The sequence below is a fragment of the Peromyscus eremicus genome, chromosome 1, assembly GCF_949786415.1.
Source record: "Peromyscus eremicus chromosome 1, PerEre_H2_v1, whole genome shotgun sequence".
Classification (NCBI taxonomy): Eukaryota; Metazoa; Chordata; class Mammalia; order Rodentia; family Cricetidae; genus Peromyscus; species Peromyscus eremicus.
In genome coordinates this window covers 92,653,344-92,680,328 of record NC_081416.1, presented here as the reverse complement: position 1 = coordinate 92,680,328, position 26,985 = coordinate 92,653,344, and the positions used below count along the sequence as shown (strand labels likewise).

The 26,985-nt window shown below is 39.4% G+C and overlaps 1 protein-coding gene across 1 annotated transcript in view; it reads right to left on the bottom strand.

The window, feature by feature from the left end:
- Positions 1 to 26,985, bottom strand: part of Stk33 (serine/threonine kinase 33) — a 174,586-nt gene that overhangs the window by 62,724 nt on the left and 84,877 nt on the right. The window contains exons 2-5 of the mRNA XM_059269110.1: positions 10,517 to 10,885; positions 9,611 to 9,724; positions 5,181 to 5,294; positions 2,801 to 2,905 (exon numbers count right to left, since the gene is read on the bottom strand). Coding sequence (XP_059125093.1) covers positions 2,801 to 2,905; positions 5,181 to 5,294; positions 9,611 to 9,724; positions 10,517 to 10,729 — 546 coding nt within the window. The 5' untranslated portion in view covers positions 10,730 to 10,885. The remainder of the gene's footprint in view (positions 1 to 2,800; positions 2,906 to 5,180; positions 5,295 to 9,610; positions 9,725 to 10,516; positions 10,886 to 26,985) is intronic.

The window sequence follows — 26,985 nt, the reverse complement described above, 5'->3', positions numbered from 1 at the left end:
AGCATTGGAGAGAGTATGAGTATTCAGAAGGCCGCACCTCAGTAGAAGGGTAAATCTAGTCCTATAGAGGATAATCTGTTGTCCCTCACAAAGGATAAATCAAGCACCAAAGGCATTGAACTGTCTCCAAATTACTTACTATGTCATAAAATAAAGTTCAAGAATCATTACTAGGCCAGATGTGTTGGCACATGCCTGTAATCCCAGCCATTGGAAGCTGAGGCAGAAAGTTCACTAATTTCAGGTTTATCTAGTGAGACCATATCATCTTTCCTCAAAATAGTAGTAAGAATATAAAAATCTAGCACCCCAAATGGTAATTTTTACAATGTCTGGCAGCCAATTAAAATTAACTGGCAACCAGGCTTGAGAGTGCACACCTGAAATTCTAGCACTCAAGCACAGGAGTAGGAAGTTCACAAGTTCCAGGCCAGCCTTGGCTATGTAGGAACTTCCAGACCATCTGCCCTACATAGTAAGACCTCATATTAAAAGACAAAAATAGGTAAATAAATATGAAAGTAACAGATATGCATAGTAAGAAAATATAACCCAGAACAAAGGAAGAAAAGCCTATCAAAACTGAATTAACAATGACATACATAATACAATTAGTAGGAAAAGGACTTTAGTTCCTATCATCATATCATGAAGTGGGGAGACACTGAGTATGTTAACATCATATGTTGACTATACACATGAAGGAAATCGAATTTCCACTGGACAAGATGATAAAACATTAGCTATTATAAAAAATTAGTGAATTTGACGTCATGGTAAAATACAAATTACACAGATTGAACACAGAAAAATGCTGGAAGATGAGCAGAACAGCAGTGTATTCTGAGCAATATTAGGTAATTCAGCATATGTACCAAGTCTTCCAGAGTAGGGCAAGGAAACAGAAAAAAATACTTGACAAAATAATTACTAAAATTATCCTAGATCAGATGAAAATCTAACTCACAGACCCAAGAAGTTCCATGAACCCCAAGCAAAAGAAACTTGAAGAGAACTTTATCAAGATTCATTGAAATCAAACTGCCTAAAACTGATGATAAAGAGGGTGGAAAGATGGTTCTGTGGTTAAGAGCGTTTGTTACTATTGCAGAAGACCGGCTTCAGTTCCTAGCACCCACGTGCTGGCTCACAACTGTCTTCTCCAGATCCAGACAATCTGTAGTCCTCTTCTGACCTCCTTGAGCACAAGGCATGCAAAAGGAAAACAGACATACATGCAGGCAAAACAGTCACACACAAATAAAGTTTTTAAAACTGAAGACAAAGAACAAAGTTATTCAAAGAATATTTGGGGATAAAAGAAATCACAATTCAGGGATGGAGGTATAGCTCAGTGGTAGAAGTAGGACAAGACTTAACATGCACAAAGCCAGGGGTCTGACTTTCAGGATCACCAAAAAGAAAAAAGGACAACTGTGGTCCTGTTGCCAAGCACTTTCAGTTAATACAGTGTAATGCACAACCCAAATTGACTATTAGTAGCTACTTGCGAGTCTGGCAGAGAAAATGAAGAACAATAGCTAACATCTGATGAGACGGATGCATTATACCCATACTCCCATTAATCTTTAATCCTTCAACAACCAGATGAGTCAGCACTTCACAGGTGAGACGCACACACAGAGAAGTTGAATAACTTGGCCATATTCTCACAGCTAAAAAGTGGTGGAACCAGGATATAAAGAAACAGACCATCTGTCCACCTGCCTAACCACATAGTGTGCTGCTTCCAGGCAGTGCAAGCGATGCCCAAGTTCACCAGGGGAAAAACGCCTACCGCTAAGATTAGAGAATGATGCTATCTAGGACAGAAGGGAGACAAAGCACGCTGGAAAGACGAAGATAAGAACTTGTTATGCCCTGTTCAGCTGATATCCCTGGGAGGCCTGCTCTCTTCTGAAGGGAATGGAGGAGGAATAGATCTGGGGGAGAGGAACCCAGCAACTGAGAGGAGTCGGGGGAGGGGAAACTGCAGTTGGGATGTAATGTATGAGAGAAGAATTTTTTATTGTATTATTTTTATTTTATGATTTAATTTAATTTTACATATCAGCCACGGATTCCCCTGTCCTCCCTCCTTCCTCCCCCGCAACCATCTCCCCAGCCCACCCCCCATTCCCATCTCCTCCAGGGCAAGGACTCCCCTGGGGATTCAGCTCAACCTGGTAGATTCAGTGGAGGCAGGTCCAGTCCCCTCCTCCCAGGCTAAGCAAAGTATCCCTGCATAGGCCCCAGGTTCCAAACAGCTAGCTCATGCACTAAGGACAGACAGGTCCTGGTCCCACTGCCTGGGTAACTCCCAAACAGTTCAAACTAATCAACTGTCTCACTTATCCAGAGGGCCTGAGAAGAATTTTTTAAAAAAATATTTTCTACATTGTGCCAAGTAAACCTCTTCAATTTGATCATGAAGCTAACCTTACAAAATCTTGACAATAATCAAATGGTCTCTAGGAGAGAGACTAAGAGCAAATGCACAAAGATGCCATCTCAGAGGAAGCTCTACTCACTATTGGATTTGCATGAAGCTATTCTAGTCTTAAACATTTGTTTCTAATGTGCCACCCAGAACATATAACTAAAGACATCAATCTAATCATTACACACCTAATTATACAATCAATAATAAAAGTCCTCAGGAATGTTCTCATCAATCTCTGGTGACAGACTTTTGCCAAGGACATGAGCAACTGTGCCCCAGAGGGCTACTTTAGAATGGGATGATATTCGTTTTGTAATAGTAACAACCTTCAGACTGTAGCACCTTGTGGAACTTTACCTTAGGCGTCTCAAACACTTGTTCCAGATGGATGATGTGTTTATGGTTGACACTCTTTAGGATGTTCACCTCCCGCTCAAGTAACTTCACGGCAGAGCTTCCAGCCTTAACGAAGAAACAGATTGCATGTGGGAATGCCATGCTTCCTTTCCTCAGTATGAAAGTTAGCTATTTTATGCCTTTTCCTACAGTTCTGTACAGTATCTTTCTTAAATGATACCATGCAGTTTATCCCATAATCAGATCAAATTATGCCTCTTCTTTCCCTTGTCCAATTTCAAGTTGTATTTCATTTGGCCTCAATCTCTTGAACTGTTTCCATAAATTAGCTACAACATGGTCTCTGACCCCTCACAAATTTCAGCATACCTTTTTGATATTTCATTTCCTTCCATCACAGTGATCCTTTCATATTAGCATAACAAAAACAAAATCTTCTAGAGATATCAGATGGCTTTATAACAGAAAATTTTTCTTTTGTTGTCTTGTTTTGATTTTGTTTATATGTATAATAAACAGAATAAATAATATATTATATTTTCATACATATACACACACCGCAGGCAATGGGATCTTGTATTTAACTCGTATGTGTTACTTTCTGGTCTCCCTGGTTAACTGAGGAGACAGAGAGACAGAGACCTTGCCTTCAGACTAATCCAACAGCAGCTGTGTCTCCTAACATCTAATTCTTACCATGCCTGGGACAAAAGGTAAAATGAAGAGATCTCCAGGGAACACATGGATGTCCTTCAGATGTAGGTAAGATTGTCTAATCATCTAGAAAATTCTAGGGTGCTCCCCTGCTACTGAACTTGCCATTATCTTATAATAAATATTCTCCTCTTTTATTTTTTTGTCTTTTTTTTTTAACAGAAAAAATATTCTTGAAAGAGGTAACAAAGGACTTATTTCTGCAAACACCTTTAGCCCCCAATTTGGGAAAGTGCAGAAGGGTTCTTAAGGAAACAGACTGACCATAAGGCAAACATTTTTTAGTTAAAATTTTACTTAGGGCCATTCCTGCTTCCAATTCCCTTTCCTGTTTACCCTTCACCATCTTTGAGTGAGGAGGATACTAACCACTCTGCTGCAGCCCCATCTTTGAGTGAGGAGGACCCTGACCACTCTGCTGCAGCCCCATCTTTGAGTGAGGAGGACCCTGACCACTCTGCTGCAGCCCCATCTTTGAGTGAGGAGGACCCTGGCCACTCTGCTGCAGCACCATCTTTGAGTGAGGAGGACACTGGCCACTCTGCTGCAGCCCACCCGAGTAGGATAAAAGCACATTTTAAGCTTAGCCTAGAGCTCAGAGAAATAGTGACCATGAGGAGTGAATTCCTGTGCAGAGCAGTTCTTCACAGTTAGCACAACCTCCTGCTACTCATCTCAACTCTGTTCCTGCTCTTTCCCCACATGGCTTGACCTGTATGTACTGTAACCATACACTGTCCAGTTCCTGTATTGACAGGATCACTTGATTTGGTTACTTTAGTATACTTACTCCCAATGTCAGTATGGGAGTGACAGAGTAACTCCTAAAGTTCCAAATACAAATCCCCAGACTGAACCTTTAGCCCTGACAATGAAAAAGCAAAGAAATGGCATGCCAGGTAGCTCTGTGGTGTGCTACCTTGAGTTCAAAAGATTGTAAAAGATGCTAGAAAGGCCCTTAATTGCTTTATTAAAGCTGGTATGTCACCTCATTAAACTTGGAAATTTGCTATAATTACAAAAAAAAAAAACCATATATAGGCTATTGCTTAATTTTATAGATCCAATACTTGTTATCACAAATCCAAGAAGAAAACGCCATAATGGTGTCATTTTGCTTCTTTATCCAGACGGAATTTTGTAAAAGTTGATGAGCTCATGTAAAGTTTGAGATCTTAGATGCTGCCTTAAGGGGAAGCCCAGTCCCCTGCCAACAAGTAACACAGAGGGGTACAGCAGACACACAGGGACAATAGACTGGATTGGAGGGGGGATTGGCCAGTAGTAAGGAAAGAGAATTAAATGAGACAACAGAAGAAAAGTATATCAAATAACTTAGGAGGGGCAACAGGATTTACTTGCAGCTAAGACATTCATACTTACAACCCTATGCCTACATAGACTGAGCACCAGTTCTGACTTCAGATTCACTCCTGAAGTTTACATATTTGGTTATACTGGTTGTGGTGATGCTTTTGCCTTTTCCAGACAACACACGTCTACCTGAGTGCAGGAACGAGTCCCTTCACAGGGGACTAGAGCAGTTAGCCCAGCCCTGGCCCTCAGGGGAAGACACAACTTGGGTTAGTATGGAAAGCTGCACTGCCCACTCTTACCCCCACCCTAGCACTGGACCCTGAGGGTTGCACTGGGAAAGAAACCTTACCTTTTCTTTATTCACTTTCTTAATTGCCCACTTAGCTCCTGTTTCCTTGTCTGTAACTTCACTGACCATTCCAAAGCTCCCCTGTCCCAATATTCTTCCGAAGGTATAGAATTCCTGGAGACAAAACAAGAGTTCCTCTGTCTCTGTGACATTCATCAGGCATTAGAAATGAATACACAAGCCGGGTGTGGTGGCACACTCCTTTAAGGCAGGTAAATCTCTGTGAGTTCAAGGCCAGCCTGGGCTACCATGTGAGTTCCAGGACAGGCTCCAAAGCTACACAGAGAAACCCTGTCTCAGAAAACCAAAAAGAAAAAAAATGAACACACATTACTGAAAGATATCCGCTCAAGGGAGGAAGAATTCTGTTCTAGGATAAAATCAAATAGAGGCACTATGTATTTGCTTCGGTAGTAACCAATACATCTTAACTAGCCACAATCAAGTTTCAATGGCTTTTAATAATTGTTTACTTTTTGCAAGAAAACTACAAAAGTTCTAATGGCAAAATGTGGAAAAGTTAAAAAATACAGAAATTGAATTCTTTCAATCTACACATTATAAAGTAATGCTAATATAAAATTTCATAATAAAATGAAATATTTTCATAAGGAAAAAAGTGAAATATTAATGTATGTATGAACTTGATGCATAAACAATACATTCAGCAAAAGTTCACCCCAAAACTCTGAGAGTCACACTATGAAATCAATACCAATAACCACCAGACAGGCTGGGATGTCGCTCAATGGTTGAGTATGTGTGTGTCATGCACAGGGCCCTGAGTTTTATCCTAAAACAATGAACAAGTGCCTCCTTCTCTACCTAAAAGTTCTTTTTAATCTCCTTTATCTCTGTGTTAGTTTTCTTGCCTTATTCATTTTATTTTAGAAAAAAATAAAAAAATTAATAAAAATTAGAAGCAAGAAGAAAATATACTATCCATGATACTATTATCTAAACCAGTGGTTCTCAACCTTCCTAATGCTGCAAACCTTTAATATAGTCCCTCATGTTGTGGTGACCCCCAACCATAAAATTATTTTATTGCTACTTCATGACTAATTTTGCTACTGCCATGAATTGCAATATAAATATCTAATCAGCAACCCTAAATGGGCTGTGACCCACAGGTTGAGAACCATTGACCTAAACCAAAAATCTTTCTTGACTTGTCATCTAGCTTTTGTTTACAAAGAGGGGATGAACTGGTTTGGCCAACAGCAGTGTTCTGGTCACAGTGCCAAATAAAAACCACACAACTCCCAACATTTTCACTTCTTGGGGACTGGCAGGAGTCAGATTCTGTGATGCAAATCATCAGCAGAGTACTGATGAGTTTCTGAACCCATCACACACAGGGGCTAACACATGGGTGTCAGAGCTGAGTCAGAGCTGCCAGGGGCAGCTTCTGTGGGGTCAGGCAGCCCAAGCCTCCCCTAAGAGATTCCACTCTAACTCTGGGTGGTCACCTTCACCTGCACCATGAAACAGGCACTGCACTGCTCACACTTCCTTCTCCTTTCATTTCTGTCTTGCTTTTCTAGACGACTGAATGCCCCGAGAAGCGCTTCCCTGCTGAGCTGCACCACAGTGACTGTCCCTTTATTTTTACTCAGCATGATGACTGGTCCCCAAACACTACTACCACTTTCTTGCTTATTCTGGCTCATTTTGAATTCTAAGATGGCTGCTTATGGAAAAATTATTCTTTTGTGTCTTTTAAAAACCTCATCCCTTCTTCTTCCCTGATACCATATAATAGCATAGTAGTGAGAATGAAAGTCAGAAAACTTAATTAGTTCCAAAAACAAAGACATTTAAATTGTGTTCATTTATATGCAGCTGCTACCTATGCTTTATAGATTATATCTTCAATAAAATGATTATTTGCCTGGATTTTTTTTTCTTCAGAACAAAATCATATTTATTGTTTCTTTCCAAATTTCCCCCCTAAAACCTAAACTTTTATCTCTCTCTAAACATACAGAACCATAACTTGAATAGAGTATTATAACACTGGTCTAAGTCAAATGTTTAAAGAAGAGAATATCCAATTATATTTTATAATTTAATTTTTTGTTCAACTAACTGCTTGATATATCATCCCAAAATGATGAAAATAAAAAAGAAATGACTTCTGATCTCTACTAATTTTAAAGGGATGGGATAAAAATGGTATTTTAGAAAGGTTTGCATTGACACAGGAAATTGTAATAATGTAGAACATAAAAAGCACATGTAGCCTGATCCCTTGGTAAATATGGGTCTATGTGGAGGTGTTGATGCTGATGTCTAGAAAGATATGTAAATATAAAGAAAAGCTACAGGCAAAATCCTGAACAACTGTTACTTTGTTCATTATTCTCGAAGTATTTACAGTGAGCCTGTCCATGTCAACAGGGAAGAAACTTAAACTTCAACTCTCCTATTGAAGGCTATTTCTCTAAAGTGTACGTAAGCTTAAATATTGTACCATTTCATAAAGAGAAATAGGATAAAATGAAGCAATAGTGAATATTAAACTGGTCATCTCTAACCTACATCTACACTTTCACAATGAATACATTTTGCTTTTAGAAAGGTTCTTATGGCTAACTTTAAAAGTTGGTAAATTTGTATATTGCTTTAATACAGTACTTTTATTTCAGAAAAGGCTTATACTTTGCAAGTCAAATGTTTCAGGTTTTCCTAATAACTTCAAATAAATTAACAAAATAATTTTTAAAGTTATATAATACTTAGGCAATGTTTCTTATAATTATTCTTTTCATAGTTCCTTTGATCACATTTTAAAGGGACATGTTTTAATTTTCAAGTAGTTATATTTCTTTCTTTCTTTTTTGCCTTTTTTCTTATGTGTAACATGTTCATGAATGTGGGTGTACATGCACATGTGTTTGAGAGTGGGTGGAGGCCAGAGGACAACACCAGGTGTCTTTTTCAATCATTTTCCACCTTATTTTTTGAGACAAGGCTCTCATTGAACCTGGCAGCCAGTTAGCACCTGTCTCCTCTTCCCCAGCACTGGGACTACAGATGCCACTGTACCCCACTTTCTACACAGGTGGCACCGTACCCCATTTTCTACACAGGTGGCACTGTACCCCACTTTCTACACAGGTGTCACTGTACCCCACTTTCTATACAGGTGCCACTGTACCCCACTTTCTACACAGGTGCCACTGTACCCCACTTTCTGCACAGGTGGCACTGTACCCCACTTTCTACACAGGTGCCACTGTACCCCACTTTCTACACAGGTGCCAGGGATCCAAATTCTGATCCTCATGCTTGCCCTGCATTTCCTTTAGAAAAACTTCAATGTGCTTAAAATTTTTACTACGGTCTTTACTTCCTTTCCTCAGAGGCTGTTTTCAATTGTCTCAGCTCTGTCACAAACCACTGGCTTCAAGGAAACCTGAAAGAAAGTTCAGGTCTGCTGTGTCTTTATCCTTGGAGTCATCCATCACCTCTGACTCTTACAATCCTCTGCCCCCTCTTCCACATAGATCCCTGAGCCATAAAGGGAGGGGTTTAATGAAGACATCACATTTAGAACTAAGTGCTCTGAAGTATCTCAGCACAATGTGCAGTCATGGGTCTCTGTGTTAATTCCCATCTACTGCAGGAAGCTTCCCTGATGAGGGTGGGACAAGACACTGGTCTATGGGTATAACTTTATGTCATTTGAAGTCATTTTATTGCTATGTTCCTTTAGCAGAATAATAGTGTCAGGTTTCCCCCGGGGCCTGTGGCCTGGCTAGTCTTAGGTTCACATGTGAATTCACAGAGACTGTGACAGCACTCATAAGACCTGCACAGGTTCAAGCCAGAGAGGTCCCAGCACTGAGAGGGAGGAATGGACATGGAGTTCACCGCTAACCAAGAAGTTATTTGCAATTGATACCTGCTGACAAAGAGAAAATCAGTTTCTCCAATCCAGTGTCACTGAGTGTATTAACCACATTCCAGGACAGGCCCTTGCCCAGGAGTACTTGGCCAAGACAAAATGGACTCCATGTTTTTTGTTTGTTTTGCTGTTTGTGGTTTTTTTGTTTGTTTGTTTTGTGAGTGTGTGTGTGTGTGTGTGTGTGTGTGTGTTGTGTGCGCGCGCGCTTTTCATATCATTCTTGGCATTTTTGTCTTTTTTATCTTCTACTTGTTTATTTTTGGTTTTGTGGTTTTGTGGGGATTTACTTGATTTATTTTGAAAGAGAGAGAGAGAGAGAAAGAAGAGAAAGTTGTGTGGGTAAGAGGTGGGAAGGATCTGGGTGGAACTGGGGGAGAGGAAAATATGATCAAAATATATCGTGAAAAGTTTTTAATTGAAATAAGAAAATGTTGTTAAAAAGATGAAAGATAAAAACAAAATTTTAAAAAAGAAGAGAGCTGACCATCTCTAGTAGCCTCAGCTTGCTCCCGCGTACCTCGATATCTGCTCCATTGTCCATTCTTATGTGCAGCACTTTCCCTTCTGTGACGTTGCTCCGACTCCACTGTGGCTGAGAGCTTTTCCTCTCCAGGTTTGAAGTTCTTGTGGTCTAGGACCAAAAGGGAATTATGAAAAATAACTCTTAAGATGTAACATTCTTATTAATGATGCACTCTAGTTGTGATCAGCCTGAATGGATACCATAGTCTTTACTGTATACAAAATCGTTTACTGTCTTTTTCAGATCCAGAGTGCAGTGCCAGTCACTGGTACATTAGGCTGAAGAAGACCTTCAGGTGAGTGTGCAAGTGTCAGAGGGTTCAGGTGAAGAATGAGGGCCTGGCTTGTCCTAAACTTCTGTTTCCTGTCACCAAAATTGTGCTAGATTAAATACAGCATTCTACTATGCTCTTCATACCCATAAATATAGTCAAATTAGTTTGATTAAAAATCCCACATTATTTGAAAATCATGTGACCCAACCTTGCAAAGTATATTTTATATTTCAGATTGATAACTAGAGCTTCATTTTAGATAATGAAGCCACAATGACACTAGAACCTTTGTCATAAATCTCTCTATCAGTTGAAGAAAACTATCAAAAAGTCCTATTTGGTTAAATTTGAAAAAGAAGTTTTTCCTGTATAAACAGCTTTTAAGAGCTGGAATAATAATGTTAGTTGTTTGGGATCCTAAGAAATAATTTTGACAGTGACTGAAAGTATCATAAAACACGTAACTAACCAACTTTGCTCATCTCTGCTGTGGGAAGCAAATAGTTCTTTAAGAACTTTAAGAAGCCAATGAATTAGCTGACAAGGGCTCATGGGACAAGGAAGAACCTAGTGATGGGAATGAAGAAAGGGCTGTCAGTTTGTGTAGTAGAATCTTCAATATTTACCAAATCTTTCACAGAAGGTTCTCTGCTGGTATTTCTTTCTTTTTTTCTCTCTTGTGTAGTAAAATTGTCTGTACTACCAATACTGGATGTCTGTGACATTTCTACCACCAAAACTGGAGAGTTGACTGTTGAACACACACAAAGGAGATCAGCCTGAGAGGATGCACAGTGGGGGCACTGTGAAGGTATTTCATCCAAGCCATGGTCAGCCATTTGCTTAAATTTATGACAAAAATAACTTGAAAGAGATGTTTCCACTTTGTGAGAAAGAAAACCAGGTCAAAGGGATGTGATGGACTGCTGATAAGAAACAACTTCTGGTCGACAAGGTCCTTGGACTAATGAGGCACTATGCTTCATGCATGAGAGCTGTGGGCAGAAAAGAAGGCACCATTCAGTAAATTCTTACCACCTTCCTGACAATCACAGGAAAATTAGCAACTAGAACCAAAATACTCCACCAAGAAAAGCTCATACTGAAAAGAAAATTGGACTATAACACGGTTACAACCAGCAACAATAAGCCTAGCTTAGTATTTCTTAAGGTGAACTATTGCTTTAAAAATCTAAAAATACTAGTGTAGAACAAATATATTGCTGTGATTTCATGATTTAAGCTTTAGCCTACTAGCTAATGGCCTCAGAGTAAATATCTCTTATACACTTCACTAAAAGAAAGAATAGTTTGATTTTATAAAGCTATCTAATTGTTAAGGTTCAAAGGCAATATTAAAAATAGCCTCACTTTAGAGGGGAATAAATGGGTACAAGTTTTTTCTCGAGTTTAGTATTGTTATGTACAGAATTTTACCAAACTAGACTCTGGTTGTATGGAAGCAAACTGGAAAGATCTGAGCTGAAGAAGGAAGAAAGAATGTACACATCTGGAGAATGCCTTGGAAAACATGCAGAAGCAACAAGGAGCATATTATTGTCTTTATGGCATCCAAGTCCAGATACTTTTAAAAGCATATTTTATAGATAGCTTCACCTGGCTTGGAGGTATAAAATATACTTTCATCCTCTGAAGTGGAATAAACTTGTTAGCATAGGAAATTAAATATCCTTATTTTGCTAAAGAAATGTATTTCTAGTCTTAGATACCTAGGACCAGTTGTTTATTTTTATTAATTAAAATTGTTCTTTGACAATTTCAGAGAGAGAGAGAGAGAGAGAGAGAGAGAGAGAGAGAGAGCACAATCTTACAAATGCTTGACTTTGTTTTTCAAGTACATGAATCAAGACAAAGATAATTTGGAATATTCCTTCATACATTTTATGATTGAACTTCGGGTCTAGAAGAAAATGCTTTGTATTGCAGCATAAGTATAAAACCTGTAACCATCAATGACTCAGAGCAATGGAATAGATCTGCAAATAACAGCCTTTATGTTCAGGGCAAATAGTACTTTTCCTTGGCAGGTGTAGAAAAGTCCCATGTCAAATGCATAAGGCATCATTCAATGGATGTGTTAGTAATAATGATGCTATGGCACTTTTTTCTTTAACAGTGAGAAGCAGAAATTTTTTATAAAAACTGTAAGATGTATTCATAGTGTAAAGGCCAATTTAAAATGTAGTTGAGTTTCTTCACTATAAACATTACTCCTAAAGCATGTTCTCAAGGGTGAGGAGAGCTCAGGGGGTAAAGTGCTTGCTGCGCAGGCATGAGGACCTGAGTTCAGATCCTCAGCACCCCAAGCCAGGTAAGCCTGGTGCTATGGGGGAGGTAGAGACAGGTGGAGCCCCAGAGCTCACTGGCCTGACAGGCTAGCCCCGTGAGTAATAGCCTACTCAGGTTCAGTGAAAGACCCTGTCTCAAAACACAAAGTGGAAAGCAACTGAGGAATATACAATATACCATGTGCAACACACACACACACACACACACACACACACACACACACACGACAGACAGACAGACAGACAGACAGAGAGACAGAGAGACAGAGACAGACAGAGAGTAAAAACCATACATATTCACAGATTTTCAACAGAATCCATAAACAACATACTCCATCCCTGCTACTAAGTTAGAAGGGTTTGATGTACCCTAACACCCTTCTCAGGCGTATGGTTTGTAACCATTTTCCCTGTGGTGATTGTTTCCTATTGACAGAAGCTTTAGTGTAATGTCATCTTATTTCCAAACAGTCACTTCCGAGGCCAGTGGCAAGGAGCTTCCCTCTACGTTCTCTTCTACATGTTTCACAGCTTAGGACTCATGTTTTGACGTTCCGTACCTTGCAAATTGATTGTTGTGAAACATGTAAGGGTCAAATTTCATTTGCATGCAAATATCTAGTTTTCTCAGCTTCATTTATTGAAGAGACTATCCATTTCCCCATATTGTCCATGCCAAAACTTAGTTGACTATATTTGTCAAGGTTTATTTCTTGGATATTGATTCTGTTCCACCGCTCTGCCTGTTTTTATGTCAAGAAGCTGCTGTTTTGATTACTATAACTTTTTACTACATTTTTTAAGTAAAAGATGCCTCTGCTAACTCTGATTTTCTTGTTTGGTTCTTATTAGTATTTCCAGAACTAGGTTGAACAGAAACAGTGAGAGTGGGCTGGTTAGATGATTCAGCCAGTAACTCCTGGTGACCTGAGTTTGGTTCTCAGGACCCATGTAAAGGTGAAAGAACTCTACAAAGTTGTCTTCTGATATCCACAAGCAAACTGTGGCATGTGCATCCCACATACCTCCCCCGTCTTTCTCTCTCTGTCTCTGCCTCTTTTGTGTGTGTGTGTGTGTGTGTGTGTGTGTGTGTGTGTCTGTCTGTCTGTCTGTCTGTCATTCTCTCTTTCACACACATATACACACTCTAATAAAATTTAATTTATAAAATAGGGAGAGTGAACATCCCTGCCTTACACTTCATTTGAATGGAAAAGTACTGTTGCTTCACCCTGATCACATCAACTATAGTGTCTTCATGCCTTTCCTATGCTGAAAAGCTTCCCTTCTGTACCTGAACTGTTAAAAATTTTTATCCAGAAAGAATGATGAACATTTGCCAAATGCTTTTTCTATATCAGTGGAGATGATACTGTGGTTTTTAACTTTCATATGTCAATATGGTAGATCATAGTGACTGGTCTGAAAATGTTAATCTAGCCTTTCATGCAAAGGTGGCTCCCACTTGGTCATCATGTGTGTGTTGCTAAGTTCAGTTAGTAACATTTTAGTGAGGATTTTTTTGCATTGTATTCAGAGACAGTGACTTACAGTTTTCTTACAGTTTTTTTGTTTGTTTGTTTGTTTTGTCTAGCTTAGGTATGAAGGTGATCTTGGCCTTATAAAATGTACTTAAAGGTATTCTGGGGTTTTTTTTAAGAGCTTAAGAAACAATGGCAATCAAACTTGGTTCCAGCACTGAGAGAGGGAAGTGGACATGGAGTCCCATCCATAACCAAGAAACTATTTGCAATTGATACCCACTGGCAAAAGAAAAATTAGCTGCCTTGAATGGAGTGACATTGAGTGTATCAAGCCCACTCCAGGGGAGGCCCTATGCACAGAGATAGTTGGCCAGCACAAATGAACTCCATGGTTTTTCTGTGGACTTTTTGTTTCATTCTGCTTTCTTTTGTCATATTGGTCTTTCATTGTTTGTTTTTATTTTTATTTTTGCGGTTTTGGGGAGCCATTTGAAAGGGAGAAAAAAACATAAAGTTCAGTTGGTAGGGAGGTGGGAAAAGCTGGGAGAGGGGAAAACATAATCAAAATATATGAAACAGATTTTTAAATAAAAAAAGAAACATTGGCTATGATTTTTCAGTGTTTGGTAGAATTTAGGTATGAAGTTATCTGGTCCTAGGTTTATATTTTTGAAAGGTTTTTTATTACTTGTTCAATACCTTTGTTTTAACCCAATTTAAAAATGAGTTTAAAAAACCTTAAAAAAACAAAAAGACATAAAATTGCTAACAGGTATATGAAAAGATACTCAACATCAATAATTGAAAGAAAACAGAAATAAAAACACAATGAGCTATCATTCTACACCTATGTGAAATGCAATAGTATGGACATGCAATGTCTATTTGGGTGGTTAAGGAAACATATGAGAAGGGGCTGAGAGAAGGAGGACAAAGAGAATGGGTCCTGGCTGCTTCCTGTCCCATTCTCTGTTATCTGTCTCCTATGATGCACACAGCTGTCTTCCATAACATGATGCTTTTGCCCAAACACATGGAGACAAGAAATTATGGACCAAACCCTCTGAAACCATGAGCTAAAATAAATGTTTCTTCCCCAAATTGTCCTGCCAGATATGTTGGCCACAGCAACACAAAGCTAACTAATACAATCCATAAAGATAACCAGTATTTAAAACAAACCAACAAAAAACATTAAAAGGTTAGTTAGGGAAATGACTCAGTTAGTAAACCTGAGTTGGAGACTTGAGTTCAATGAACCCAAATGAAAATGCTGGCATGGTGATCAAGTTTGTAATCACAGAGCTGGGGAGGCAGAGACAAGAGGATCCCTGGGGCTCAGTGACCAGCTAGTCTAGACTAACTGGTGAGTTCCAGGCCATTGAAAGTCCCTGTCTAAAAGGGAGAGGATGATGTTCCTAAGGATGACAACTGAGTGTCTTCTGGCCTTTGTGCTCATGCAAACCCACATATGACTGTGCACCCCATATACAAAGATGTGTGCACACATCTATCTATAAGCATTTGTTTAAGGCAAGCAGTAACAAATCCTGCTGAGGATGTACAGAGGACTGAACCCTAGTACACCACTGGTGCAAATACAGACTGGTACATGCAGTATGACAAGGAGTACGGTATGAAGTTTCTAAAGAAATTAAAACTAGGACTGTCATACAAGTCAGCAATTGCAGTGTCTCCATAGAGGGTGAGATCGCCAGCTCCTAATGGTTCCTACTGACTCTGCACTCCATGATACTGTAACATTATTCACAATAGCCAAGAAGTGAACAAACCAAATGCCTTTGGATAGACAAAAGGGTAAAAAATGTGATCTGTGGATATAATTCCTCTTTTAAGAAGGAAATCCTGCCGTTTGCACAACATGGGTGGATCCAGAAGATGGTTTACTAGGTAAAATAAGGCAAACACAAATCCTGCCCATACACATGCAGTGAAAAGCCAAAAGATCTCAGATATAAGGTAGAATGAAATGTTGATCAACACAGTGTCAGGAGAGAGGAAACAGGCAAATAAAGTTAAAGGATATAAAGCAGATGTGCAAAATAAACAAGTCTAGAGATCTAATACACAGTGGGATTGAAAGGTAATAAAACCGTGTTGTATTAGGGAATTCTGCTAAAATAAGTCACTTTTAGTTGCTTCTTTCACAAAACAATAACTACATAAGATGATAAATATGTTAATCTGTTTCACTATGGAAAAAGTATATAATATATATACACGATATATACATATATTCCTACCATTATGTTGTAACCTCAAATATACGTAATAAAGTATGTTAAGTAAATGAATAATTTTCCCTCTTAAGATGGATGTGGAGTGTCTAATAGCAGTTCCTTTTCTGCCTCTGTTCAGATAGCATGTCCTGTGTGTGTTCCCCGGGCCTCAGTAAGGCAGCATCATGCTGTCACCCACACTGATGTGAGCTTCAGAGTGCTTTCCTGCTCCAGCTTTCTGATTTGCCCACTGCTCAGAGGTATTCAGAAGCAGGAGTTTCTGAATCTCCCAGGAGCTTCATTTCTGCTCTCCATCCTATCGGCCAACACATTTGCCAAAGAATGTCTATCTCTTACCACAGCAATTCTGAAACAATAGATTGAATAGCTACAAGCAGAATTTCTGGACAAGAGACCAAATAGGACAAACATTTACTCACATACATTTCTTTCTCATTTATAAACTGATGTGACAGATTTATTAACCAAGTAAATCTACAATCTGACCGGTCAAATGTTATTTGTATTTTAGAGGCATAAAATTAAGCATTGAGAACTCTTCTTTATGTAAACAAGATTAATAGATTCTTTTTCTATAGAATCATGAAATTATGTTCAAATTGGCATAAATATAAAAATATTTATTAGAAGCCAAAGATGATTCTGATACATTGTTTCTATGTGTCCTCAAAGACTGAACATACGTAAAAATTTTTAAAAAGCAAATAAATTCAAATCCTGTCAACATTAGCTAGTGTATGAGTTTTCTTTTGGGTAAAGATTTTCTCTTCCTTTTCAGAACCAAGCCAAGTCAACGGAACAATTCTGATACTGAAAATCTCTGAGTTTTTATTTAATCATAAAAAGGTTTCTTACATATTGGTCCTAGAAAATACACTTACAGCAATTTCCTCAAGAAAATGAACACAAGAATGGTTTTATGAGATATAACTAGCTGTAATTTTCTTTGCCAAAAGCAATTTTTCAGTTTTCTTTGCTAAGACTGTGTCTACAAGAAACCTAAACAGTCAGTCAATTCAGTCAAAAATGGGTTCTATTCAAGTCCAGAAGAGCCTTACAGGCTGCCTGACCTGCGCAGAGTGACTGACTGCACACTCACTGTTAACTCCGTTCCTTCTAGCACGGTCACAAGCCCAGAGAGGAAGCAGATGAGCTTTCCAGGCCACTCTTAGGTTTATAGACACCAGCTTGTCCACCATCCCACTGAGAGCATGCTACAGAAATTATATTGTCTTATAAAATTATTTTTAGTATATTTAAATTTTGCATTATTTCAGAGATTTTTTTTTTTAAAAAAAAACTGGTTAATAGGGGCCAGAGAGATGGCTCCGCAGGTAAGAATACTTGTTACTCTTCCAAAGGACCTGGGTTCAGCTCCCAGCAGCCACATCAGGCAGCACACATAACTATAACTCCTCCAGTTTGAGGGGATCTGATGCCTTCTTCTGAACTCTACAGGCAGCTGCGTGCATATGGTGCACATACATGCACTGAGGCACACATAGATACATGTAAGTTGTTTTGAAATTGTAAATGGGTGATGTGAGCTATTTGTTGTTGGTCTTTCTATTTTGAGTTACATAACATTCCTCACTGATTAAGCTCCAAAATGCAGGACAGTCTCAAATGTGGTCCCTAACTGATAGTTAAAGGTAGAACAGAAGTGTTATTAAAGATATTTTGGTGGGGCTGGAGAAACAGCTCTGTGGTTAAGTGCTCATACTGCTTTTGCAGAGAACCCAAGTTCAGTTTACAGCATCCATGTCAAAGGATCCACAGTCACCTGTAACTCTAGTTTCAGGAGGTCTGACACCTTCTAGACTCTGTGGGCACCTGCATTCATATATGCACATTCACATTCATAGACACAATTAAAAATACATGCATCTTAAAGTTTTTATTTAAAAAAAGAAGACTTGGTTTAAAGAAGCAGAATAAAATCAGAAATATCTCTCTCTCTCTCTCTCTCTCTCTCTCTCTCTCTCTCTCTCACACACACACACACACACACACACACACACACACACACACACACACACGACTCTCTCCTGTTATCAATGTCTTTTCTCCTAGATTACCAGTATCAGGAAAATTCATACACACAGGCCCTTCTTTGCACACACTAGGCATTTGCGTGAATTTTGTGAGAAAGAGCTAGAATTACAAAGCACCCATATATATATATATATATATATATATATATATATATATATATATATATATATATATATACATATATATATACACATATATATACATGAAAACCATCAAGGAAAGGAGAGGGCTGTATAGGGTAAGGGCTTCTCAGAGTGGATTTGAAGGCTTCTTCATGGAGCTGAAGATTGGACACAAAGGATTAGATCTCTCTGTGGCTTAGGGAGAACGTACAAGCAACTTCAAACTAACACAAAGGGCTTCCTAACATTCACAGTTGTCAACCATGCAAGGTAGGATATCTCAATCAACAGAGGAACTAGAGCAGATGTGGGAAGGTCAAGTGGTTGGGGAGCCATAAGGGGGATTAAGACTGGGACAACTTGAGGTTCCTTCTAGCCCTTAAAATCTGTGAAAATGAGTTATTCCTTCTGAGAGTGATCTGAGATGTAGCCACCAGTGTAAAGGAACGGAATGGCAGTGAAGGCCGCCTCTACTGTAGAGTTCCAGTATTACAATGGAAATCTTGCTGTCCTGCCACAGAGCAAACCAGTTGCAAGTCCCAGAGTTTGCCTCAACCAGTTTGAATTCACCTGTAACAAAGTGGTGGCCTTAGATTTACCATGTGGGTCAGGTGGTAATAAGATGGAGGGAGGGATGAACTGAAAGCTGAGCGTGCTAAGAAGTGGCCCTGCTAGAAGAGAAACGATGAACGAGTAGAAGACACGTAAGGGAAAGGAGAGAGACGCGCTTTTCCTTGTCAAATCAAACGACAATAGGTTTGAAAAGAGTGGCTCGGTGAGGACAGGCACTTGCTGCCAAGCCTGATGACCTGAGTTCCAACCCCAGGACCCACACGGTGGAAGGCAAGAAGCCACTCCTCAAAGTTGTCTTCGGACCGCCACTCACATGCTGTGGCATGCACACATCTACCCACACATACATATATATACACACCACAACAAGTGTAACTTAAACATTTTTAAAGAGTAAAAAGGTGGGTCCAAATTGTTAGATAGATCGCTAATAATATCAATATACACTACAAAATGTTGTAGGTTTTGCCTGTCATCTGTATCTTAAATGTTCTCCGGAGCACTCAAGAGAAGAACTTCCAAAAGACAGCAATTTTCCATGAAATTACTTTGTTAGCGAAGAAAACGTTTGGCATAAGCTCCAACTCAGGTATGAGAAATGCATTCTGACCCTCAATATCATGATCGAAGATGAGAGGCATAGCTCAGAGGGGTCAGACTCCACAAACCAGGCAACATCTAAATGCCTACAACATACCAACAGATGCCAACACCAATTTTAGAAAAATAACATTAATAAAATATAACTTAAAAAAAAAAAACTACTTCTCTGAACTCTAAGCTCCTCCAAGACAGAAATCATTTCCTCTTCAGCTCATTTTCTTTTCTTTTCTGAGAAAAGAAGGTTTATTTCTTCTTCTACTTCCAAGTCACACTCCATCACTGAAGAAAGTAACAGCAGGAATTCAAATAAGAACTGAAGCAGAAGCCATGGGGAAACACTGCTTACTGGCTGGCTCTCCGGCTCCCGCCCAGTTAGTTCATTTATACAACCCAAGACCACCTGCCCAGGGGTGGCACTACCCACAGTGGGCTGGTCCCTCCCTCCCATATCAATCAACAGTCAAGCTAGTTCCTCACAGACAAAGACACAGGCTAATCTCTCTTTTCCAAGGTGACTCTTGGTTGTATCAGTGACAAAACAAAAAACAAAAAACTAATCAGAATAGTGGTAAATTGGTTTTTTTTCTAATTTTTTTCTCTTTTCTCTTTATTAAGAAATTTTTTATTCATTTTATATACCAACCACAGATCCCCCTCTCTTCCCTCCTCCCTCCTCTCCAGCCTTCTCTCCCACCCAGCCCACCCCCCATTCCCTCTTCTTAAAAGGTAAGGCCTCCCATGGAGAGTCAGCAAAACATTCAGTTGAGGTAGGTCCAAGCCCCTCCCCCTGCATCAAGGCTGTGCAAGGTATCCCACCACAGGTAACGGGCTCCAAAAAGCCAGCTCATATACCAGGGATAGATCCTGATCCTACTGCCAGGAAGCCCCTTAAGCAGACCCAGCTACACAACTGTCTCCTGCATGCAGAGGGCCTAGTCCAGTCCCGTGGAGGCTCCACAGGTGTTGCTCTAAATTTCGTGAATTCCCATTCGGTTAGTTCAGTTGTCTCTGTAGGTTTCCCCATCATGATCTTGATGCTCCTTGTTCACAGAATCCCTCTTCCCTCTCTTCAACTGGACTCCTGGAGCTTGGCCTGGTGCTTGGCTGTGGATCTCTGCATCTGCTTCCATCAGTTACTAGATGAAAGCTCTATGATGACAGTTAGGGTAGTCATCAATCTGATTACTGGGGTAAGCCAGCTCAGGCACCTCCTCCATTATTGCTAGTAGTCTAAGCCAGGGTCATCCTTGTAGATTCCTGGGAACTTCCCTAGCACCAGGTTTCTCCCTATCCCCATGATGTCTCCCTCTATCAAGATATCTCTTTCATTGCTCTCCCACTCTGTCCCTGTTCCAGCTTGACCATCCTGTTCCCTTATATTCTCATCCCCTATCCCCTATCCTCTATTGTCACATCTTGCCCCCAGGTTACTCAGATTTCATCTATTTCCCATTCCCATGCATCTCTCTTAGGGTCCTCCTTGTTAGCTAGCTTCTCTAGAGCTGAGGATTGTAGTCTGGTTATCCTTTGTTTTACATCTAGTTTCCACTTATGAGTGAGTACATACCATGTTTGTCTTTCTGAGTCTGCATTACCTCACTCAGGAAGATATTTTCTAGTTCCATCCATTTGCCTGCCAATTTCATGATGTCATTGTATTTTTTACTGCTGAGTAGTACTCCATAGTGTATATGTACCACATTTTCTTTATCCATTCTTCAGTTGAGGGGCATCTAGGTTGTTTCTAGGCTATTGTGAATAATGCTGCTATGAACATAGTTGAGCATGTGTCCTTGTGGTATGATTGAGCATCCTTGGGTATATGCCCAAGAGTGGTATCATTGAGTCTTGAGGTAGATTGAGTCCCAGTTTTTTGAGAAACCGCCATATTGCTTTCCAAAGTGGCTGTACAAGTTTTCACTCCCATCACCAGTGGAGGAGTGTTCCCCTTGCTCCACATCCTCTCCAACATAAGCTGTCATCAGTGTTTTTGATCTTAGCCATTCTGACAGGTGTAAGATGGTATCTCAGAGTCATTTTGATTTGCATTTCCCTGATGGCTAAGGATGTTGAGCAATTCCTTCAACGTCTTTCAGCCATTTGAGATTCTTCTGTTGAGATTTCTCTGTTTAGCTCTGTAGCCCATTTTTTAATTGGATTGTTTGGTATTTTGATGTCTAGTTTCTTGAGTTCTTTATACTTGGAGATCAGCCCTCTGTCAGATGTGGGGTCGCTTTTCTTTTATTTACTGTGTCCTTTGCCTTACAGAAGATTCTCAGTTTCAGGAGGTCCCTTTTATTAACTGTTTCAGCTCATTTTCTTATGCTCAGCAAAATTCTTCCCATTAAATAAAGATGATTGACAGTGATTCACTGGTATGAATGGTGTTCAGAGCTTGCAAACACAGTACATATTATGACATATATAACAGTGCTATATGACCTGCAAAGCCAGAACCTGTGAAATCCCCTGATCAAAAACAGTGCACCACAATCCAGCCTCTGCTTCATTTTGTAGTTGTATTCCAAAGAAAAATACCCCAAACCCTACAGAAGCCTAGTTGCAATGGGGCTGAATTTTCACATGATTCTGAGGTTTCCTCTCACACTACACTCTTACAGTTATGTTCTTTTCAAGACTTGTTTTTCAGGTATCTAGAAGTACATAACCATTTCAGTGACTTTCTTATTTTTATTTTTTCTTGGGTTTTTGTTGTTGTTGTTGTTGTTGTTGTTGTTGTTGTTGTTTGGTTTGTTTGTTGGAAAGACAGAGGAAGAAAGAACACAAAGTTGGGTGGGTAGGGAGGTGGTGAGAATCTGGGAAGAATTGGGAAAAGAAAAACATGATCAAAATATATTTTATGAAAAAAACTCAGTACAAAAATAAAACCTCAAGAGAGAGAGAGAGAGAGAGAGAGAGAGAGAGAGAGAGAGAGAGAGAGCGCTTTGATATGTGTCCACAGGTACAACAGTGTATGGCTGTTGGGAGAGGGTGACCAACTGTTTCTGACTGGATTCCAGGTCTGCTCCACAGGAAGAAATTCATTATCTATTTCATTTTCACACAGGAAACAGAACAGGAAGTGGGGTCTAGATATAAGACCGCAGACTCTTCAATGAGACCAATCTGCTACCTGACTGCTAGCTGGTTCATGCTCCTGCTACTCTCTCCAACATGCTGAACTCTGGAATTGTAAGCTGAACAAAACCTTTGCTTCCTAAACTTGCTGTTTGTCAGGGTGTTTTATCACAGTAACAGAGAATCAAGTGATATGAATGGAGAGGTCATAGGTCTTAGACAAAGAGCCTACCGTTGTTTTGCTAAGCAGACATGTTATCAACTGCCTTCTACATATTTTTATCTCTCCCTATTAGTTCTTCTCTCAGCCGTAATCAGAAAAAAACTTTTTTTGTAGTTGGCCGCAGTCAGTGCAGACTTATAACTGGTCAAAGTGCTGAAGATAAGTGACTGTTGAGTGCTCATCCCTAAGGAAACATCTGTAGTAACCCCCGTGAGTCTCAGACAGCACCACTGAAGCAGAGGCGAACAGAATGTAAGAGGCAGATGATAGGGAAGATTGCTGTGAAATGCTGTCTTCTAGACATAAGATGGCTGTTTCACTCATAAACTCACAGCGGCTCTGGTTATCTGTATAAGACATGCACAAGATCAAGCTAGTTAATAATTCCAGCATGGATGTGTGTATGTGTGTGTGTGTGTGGGGGGGATTCATGAGGTTTCACCACTAGCTGAGGTGCTATTGGCAATTAATGGCTGCTGGGAGAGAGGGGGTCATGTTTCCTCAGAGGTGTAGCCATTGGTAGATTGATTACCCATACTCACACAGGCAGCACTAATTGGACTCAGTGGGTTATTAAAAAATAAATGAGAACATGAAGGCGAGAGGGGCAAATTTTGGGGGGTCAGGAGATGGGAGGAGGAAGAGTGGGTTGGATATGATCAAGATACATTGTATAGACATATAAAATTATAAAAAAATGACTAAAATACTCTAAATGAGCCTTACTAAGAATGGCTTAGATAATGAGAGTAATTATTGCAAAGAACACAAAAAAGGTAGAAAATGGGAAGTGACTAAGAATCAATTGCTAGAATAAGAGAGACAAGGTTTTGGATTCAACCTTTATCATCAGCTCAGTTCCCCCATTTATAGTGGAGACAATAATGCTAACCAGTCTATGTGATTGTTGTAAGGATTAATTAAGCAACAGTGTAAATGCCTTATATTTTGACCATATTATTGCTTTAAAGATCATCACTACTTACTTGCACTGCCACAGGAGGTTTCATGAGGCAAATCTTAAGAGCATGTGTTAGAGTTCACATGAAGAACAAGTCAAGGAGTAACTCCCCAGTCTGAGAAAATAAGGGGCAGGGCCTGTGGCCCCAGAGTAGTAGAAGAAGATAGTTTTCATTTGAAAGCAATATCAAAAGAAGAAAGAAATCTATGTCTTGGTTGAAATGGAAAGGAAGAAGCATTTCTAGGAAATGTTAACAAAGGTGTCTTTACTGGGAAAAATCCTACCAGACACAAAAAAGAGGTATGCAGGTAAGAATGGGGAATAGCTTAGCTACCTGGGACTCTACTTGACTTGGGCTATACACACACCCCTCTCCTAATAATTCAACTACCAATCTAGGACCCCCAACTATGGACAATGGAATAAGTTCCTCTTTCCAAACAACTGTCAAAAATGCCCCCTTTGTGGGTAGTTCCTATTCAAATATATTCTAGATATATTTGGATATGAAAGTAAGGGGTCCAGTCCAACATATACCAGTTTTGGGAACATGCACAATAAGGTAAGCTGTGTCCTTCAAGTGAGTTTTTAAGGATAATCCCCTATTTACTATCTTAAGCCTATGAATAATTGGGTATGTATATGATTAAAATCAAACACATTATGGAAAGGATATACACAGAAAACAAAAGCTCATATTAACCCAAACCTGTTAATCAAAACACAGAACTGCCCATACCATACCTTATAGCAACCAAAGCCCTCCTTCTTTTAGATCCTATAAAAGACCTATGCAATAACCTTCAGCCTTTGCATAATCTCTTGCTCAACTGGCCAGATATTATTCTTAACAATGTTTCTGATCAGTACTATCAATTTGCTTTTAAATAAAATTTCCTTGCTTTTGGAATTTGTATGCACTTTATTTCAATTATTTAAATAAGATGCCAAGAACCTGGAAACACCCAGACCAGACACCAACCACTGCCAACAGTGGAACAGGATGCAAAGTTCTTGTACTGAGGGAGCTGCCATGAAGAAATGGCTGCAAAAGCCCAGTCTTCAGGCAGCTTGTCTAGCCCTGACACTAATCAATAAGACTTGAATGAACAGAGTGGCTGCAAATTGCCTACAGTAACTTTCAGCAAACAGAAGCTCAGCAGTAGCATGCCTGCTGAAAATAGACATTCAAAAGTGTAGAGACTAGGCTCCAGCTAGCACCATCAGTCCAAATCTATTGCCACATTAATACATTAGTATTCAGTGACAAATTCACTGAGGCCAATATTTCAGTGCCATAAAATACATGGCTTATTTCTAATTTGTATAAAAATAACAAACAAACAAAAAACCAAAGGAAGAATTCCCCTGTAACTTTCACGATAAAATATTAACATCTTTGTTTTATACACACACAATACACACTCCTATTTCAAATTCAGCACCATTGTCAATAAAGCCACATCAATCGTGAGCAATGTACTACCATTTGGGAGTTGAAACCCCTCAATTCTTAAACCAAATATGAGCATTAAGTACCAGAAGCTGTCAGAGGCAATGATTCCATGTCACATGTACAGAAACTGAAGAGCACTTGCTGATGTTAAGGGAAGAAGAAACAAAGTTCCAGCACTAGACTTACCAAGACTCAGATTGCTCTTGGGTCTTAACACACATGCTTTCAGCTGCCTCATATGCAACATACAAGAGTAATGCCTATATGTCTGCATTGCAGGACTGTTACAAAGGCATAATTTGGGCAAGAGCCTGGAGCAGTTTGCATTCTCAATAAATGGAGGCATTTATTACTACCAAGTATCTCTACCAAAACCCAATGGATACTAGCAGCAGAAAAATATTTTGCCAGTTTTAATCTCTAAATCTACATGGATTCTGGGATACAAACCATCATCTAATGAGCTCATAGCAAGTTTAGAATACAACCTTGGGGGAGTTTGCTCTGGCTGTGTGCAGCTGAGCTGCAGAGGAAGTGATTTGACGAACTACCCCACAAGCAACTTGTCTTATGCTAAATTAAAAATGCACAAGACATTCAAATATCACATTTATAAGAATTTTAATTTTTAAATATGTAAATGTTCAACATGAAGGGTAACATTTTAACTTAGCTAAGACCACAGATTATTAAATAAAAATGTTGCTAATATATATTGTAACTTAACCACAATTGAGAGGAATACTATGCAAATGATTGGGTTTTGGGGGAAAGACATTATCAGTCCACAGATTTATTTATTGGGTGAGTTTCTGAAGCCCTGCAATGGCACTGAAGAAGCATGTGATTGAAATCGATAGCGCACACCATTTGCAAACACTGTTGCCCAAGGAAAGGCAATAAGCCTTGGGCACACTATTAGTAGATTATATGATTTTACTGACAGGCTCAAGATTTTTAAAGACAACTGACAATAGAGAGGATTTCTCTTTCAGAGCCAAAGGATTTTTCTCTTCAATTAAAAGGAAATAATCATTGTTCTTTTTATTGTGAAGATTCAAATGTCCTCTGTAACATTTGAAAACTAATATTAATATTACACTTTCTTTTACTCCCTAAAATAATTGTCAAGCATACTGACAACTGTCTGTAGTCCCTGCTGTTTCGGAGGCTGAGGCAGGAGGATTGTTTGAGCCAGGAGTTGGAAGCCAGTCAGGGTAACAACACAGTAAGACCCATCTCAAAAAAAATTTGATAATTCTGATTAAAATTAAAGCCACTTTTGTTTGACAGCTCTGTATCTAACTTCATATCTTTTACAACTAATACAATGATTATTTAGGGAAGAATGATTATAAATTTATTTATAAAAATCTCATACAAATGAATATAAAAATCCATACATCTGGGCTCCCAGACCAATCATATCTCTTTATATGCTGGGCTCCCAGACCAATCACATCTCTTTATGTGCTGATAATGGAGTGACAAACTGAGCCAGCCTTTCAAATTCAAAGGATTTGATGTGAGCAGTAGGACTACATTTGGTACCCCAAATGTCAGTGGTTATTTAAGGGAGCTTAGGTGGAATTTAGGCATGAATACTTTTTAAAAAGGAAACTACAGGGCTGGGTGTAGTAGTGCACTCCTTTAATCCCAATACTCAGAAAGCAGAGGCAGGCAGATGGATCTCTCTGAGTCCAATGTCATCCTGGTCTACATAGGAAGTCTAGGCCAGGCTGCATAGTAAGACTGTCTCAAAAAAATTAATTAATTAAAAAAAACCTGCCACCTGTGTTGGTTGAGGGAGCTGACCCTCACCGTTAACAGCCACAGCACTCAGGAAAGAGGACCCTATACCTCGCCTGAGCAGCACAGTAGAGCTGACCGTGTTGGCGCAGGTGTGGGTGAGCCAACTCCAATGTTGTGAGCATGAGAGCTGTCCCCATTACTCATCTGTCATGTAGCAG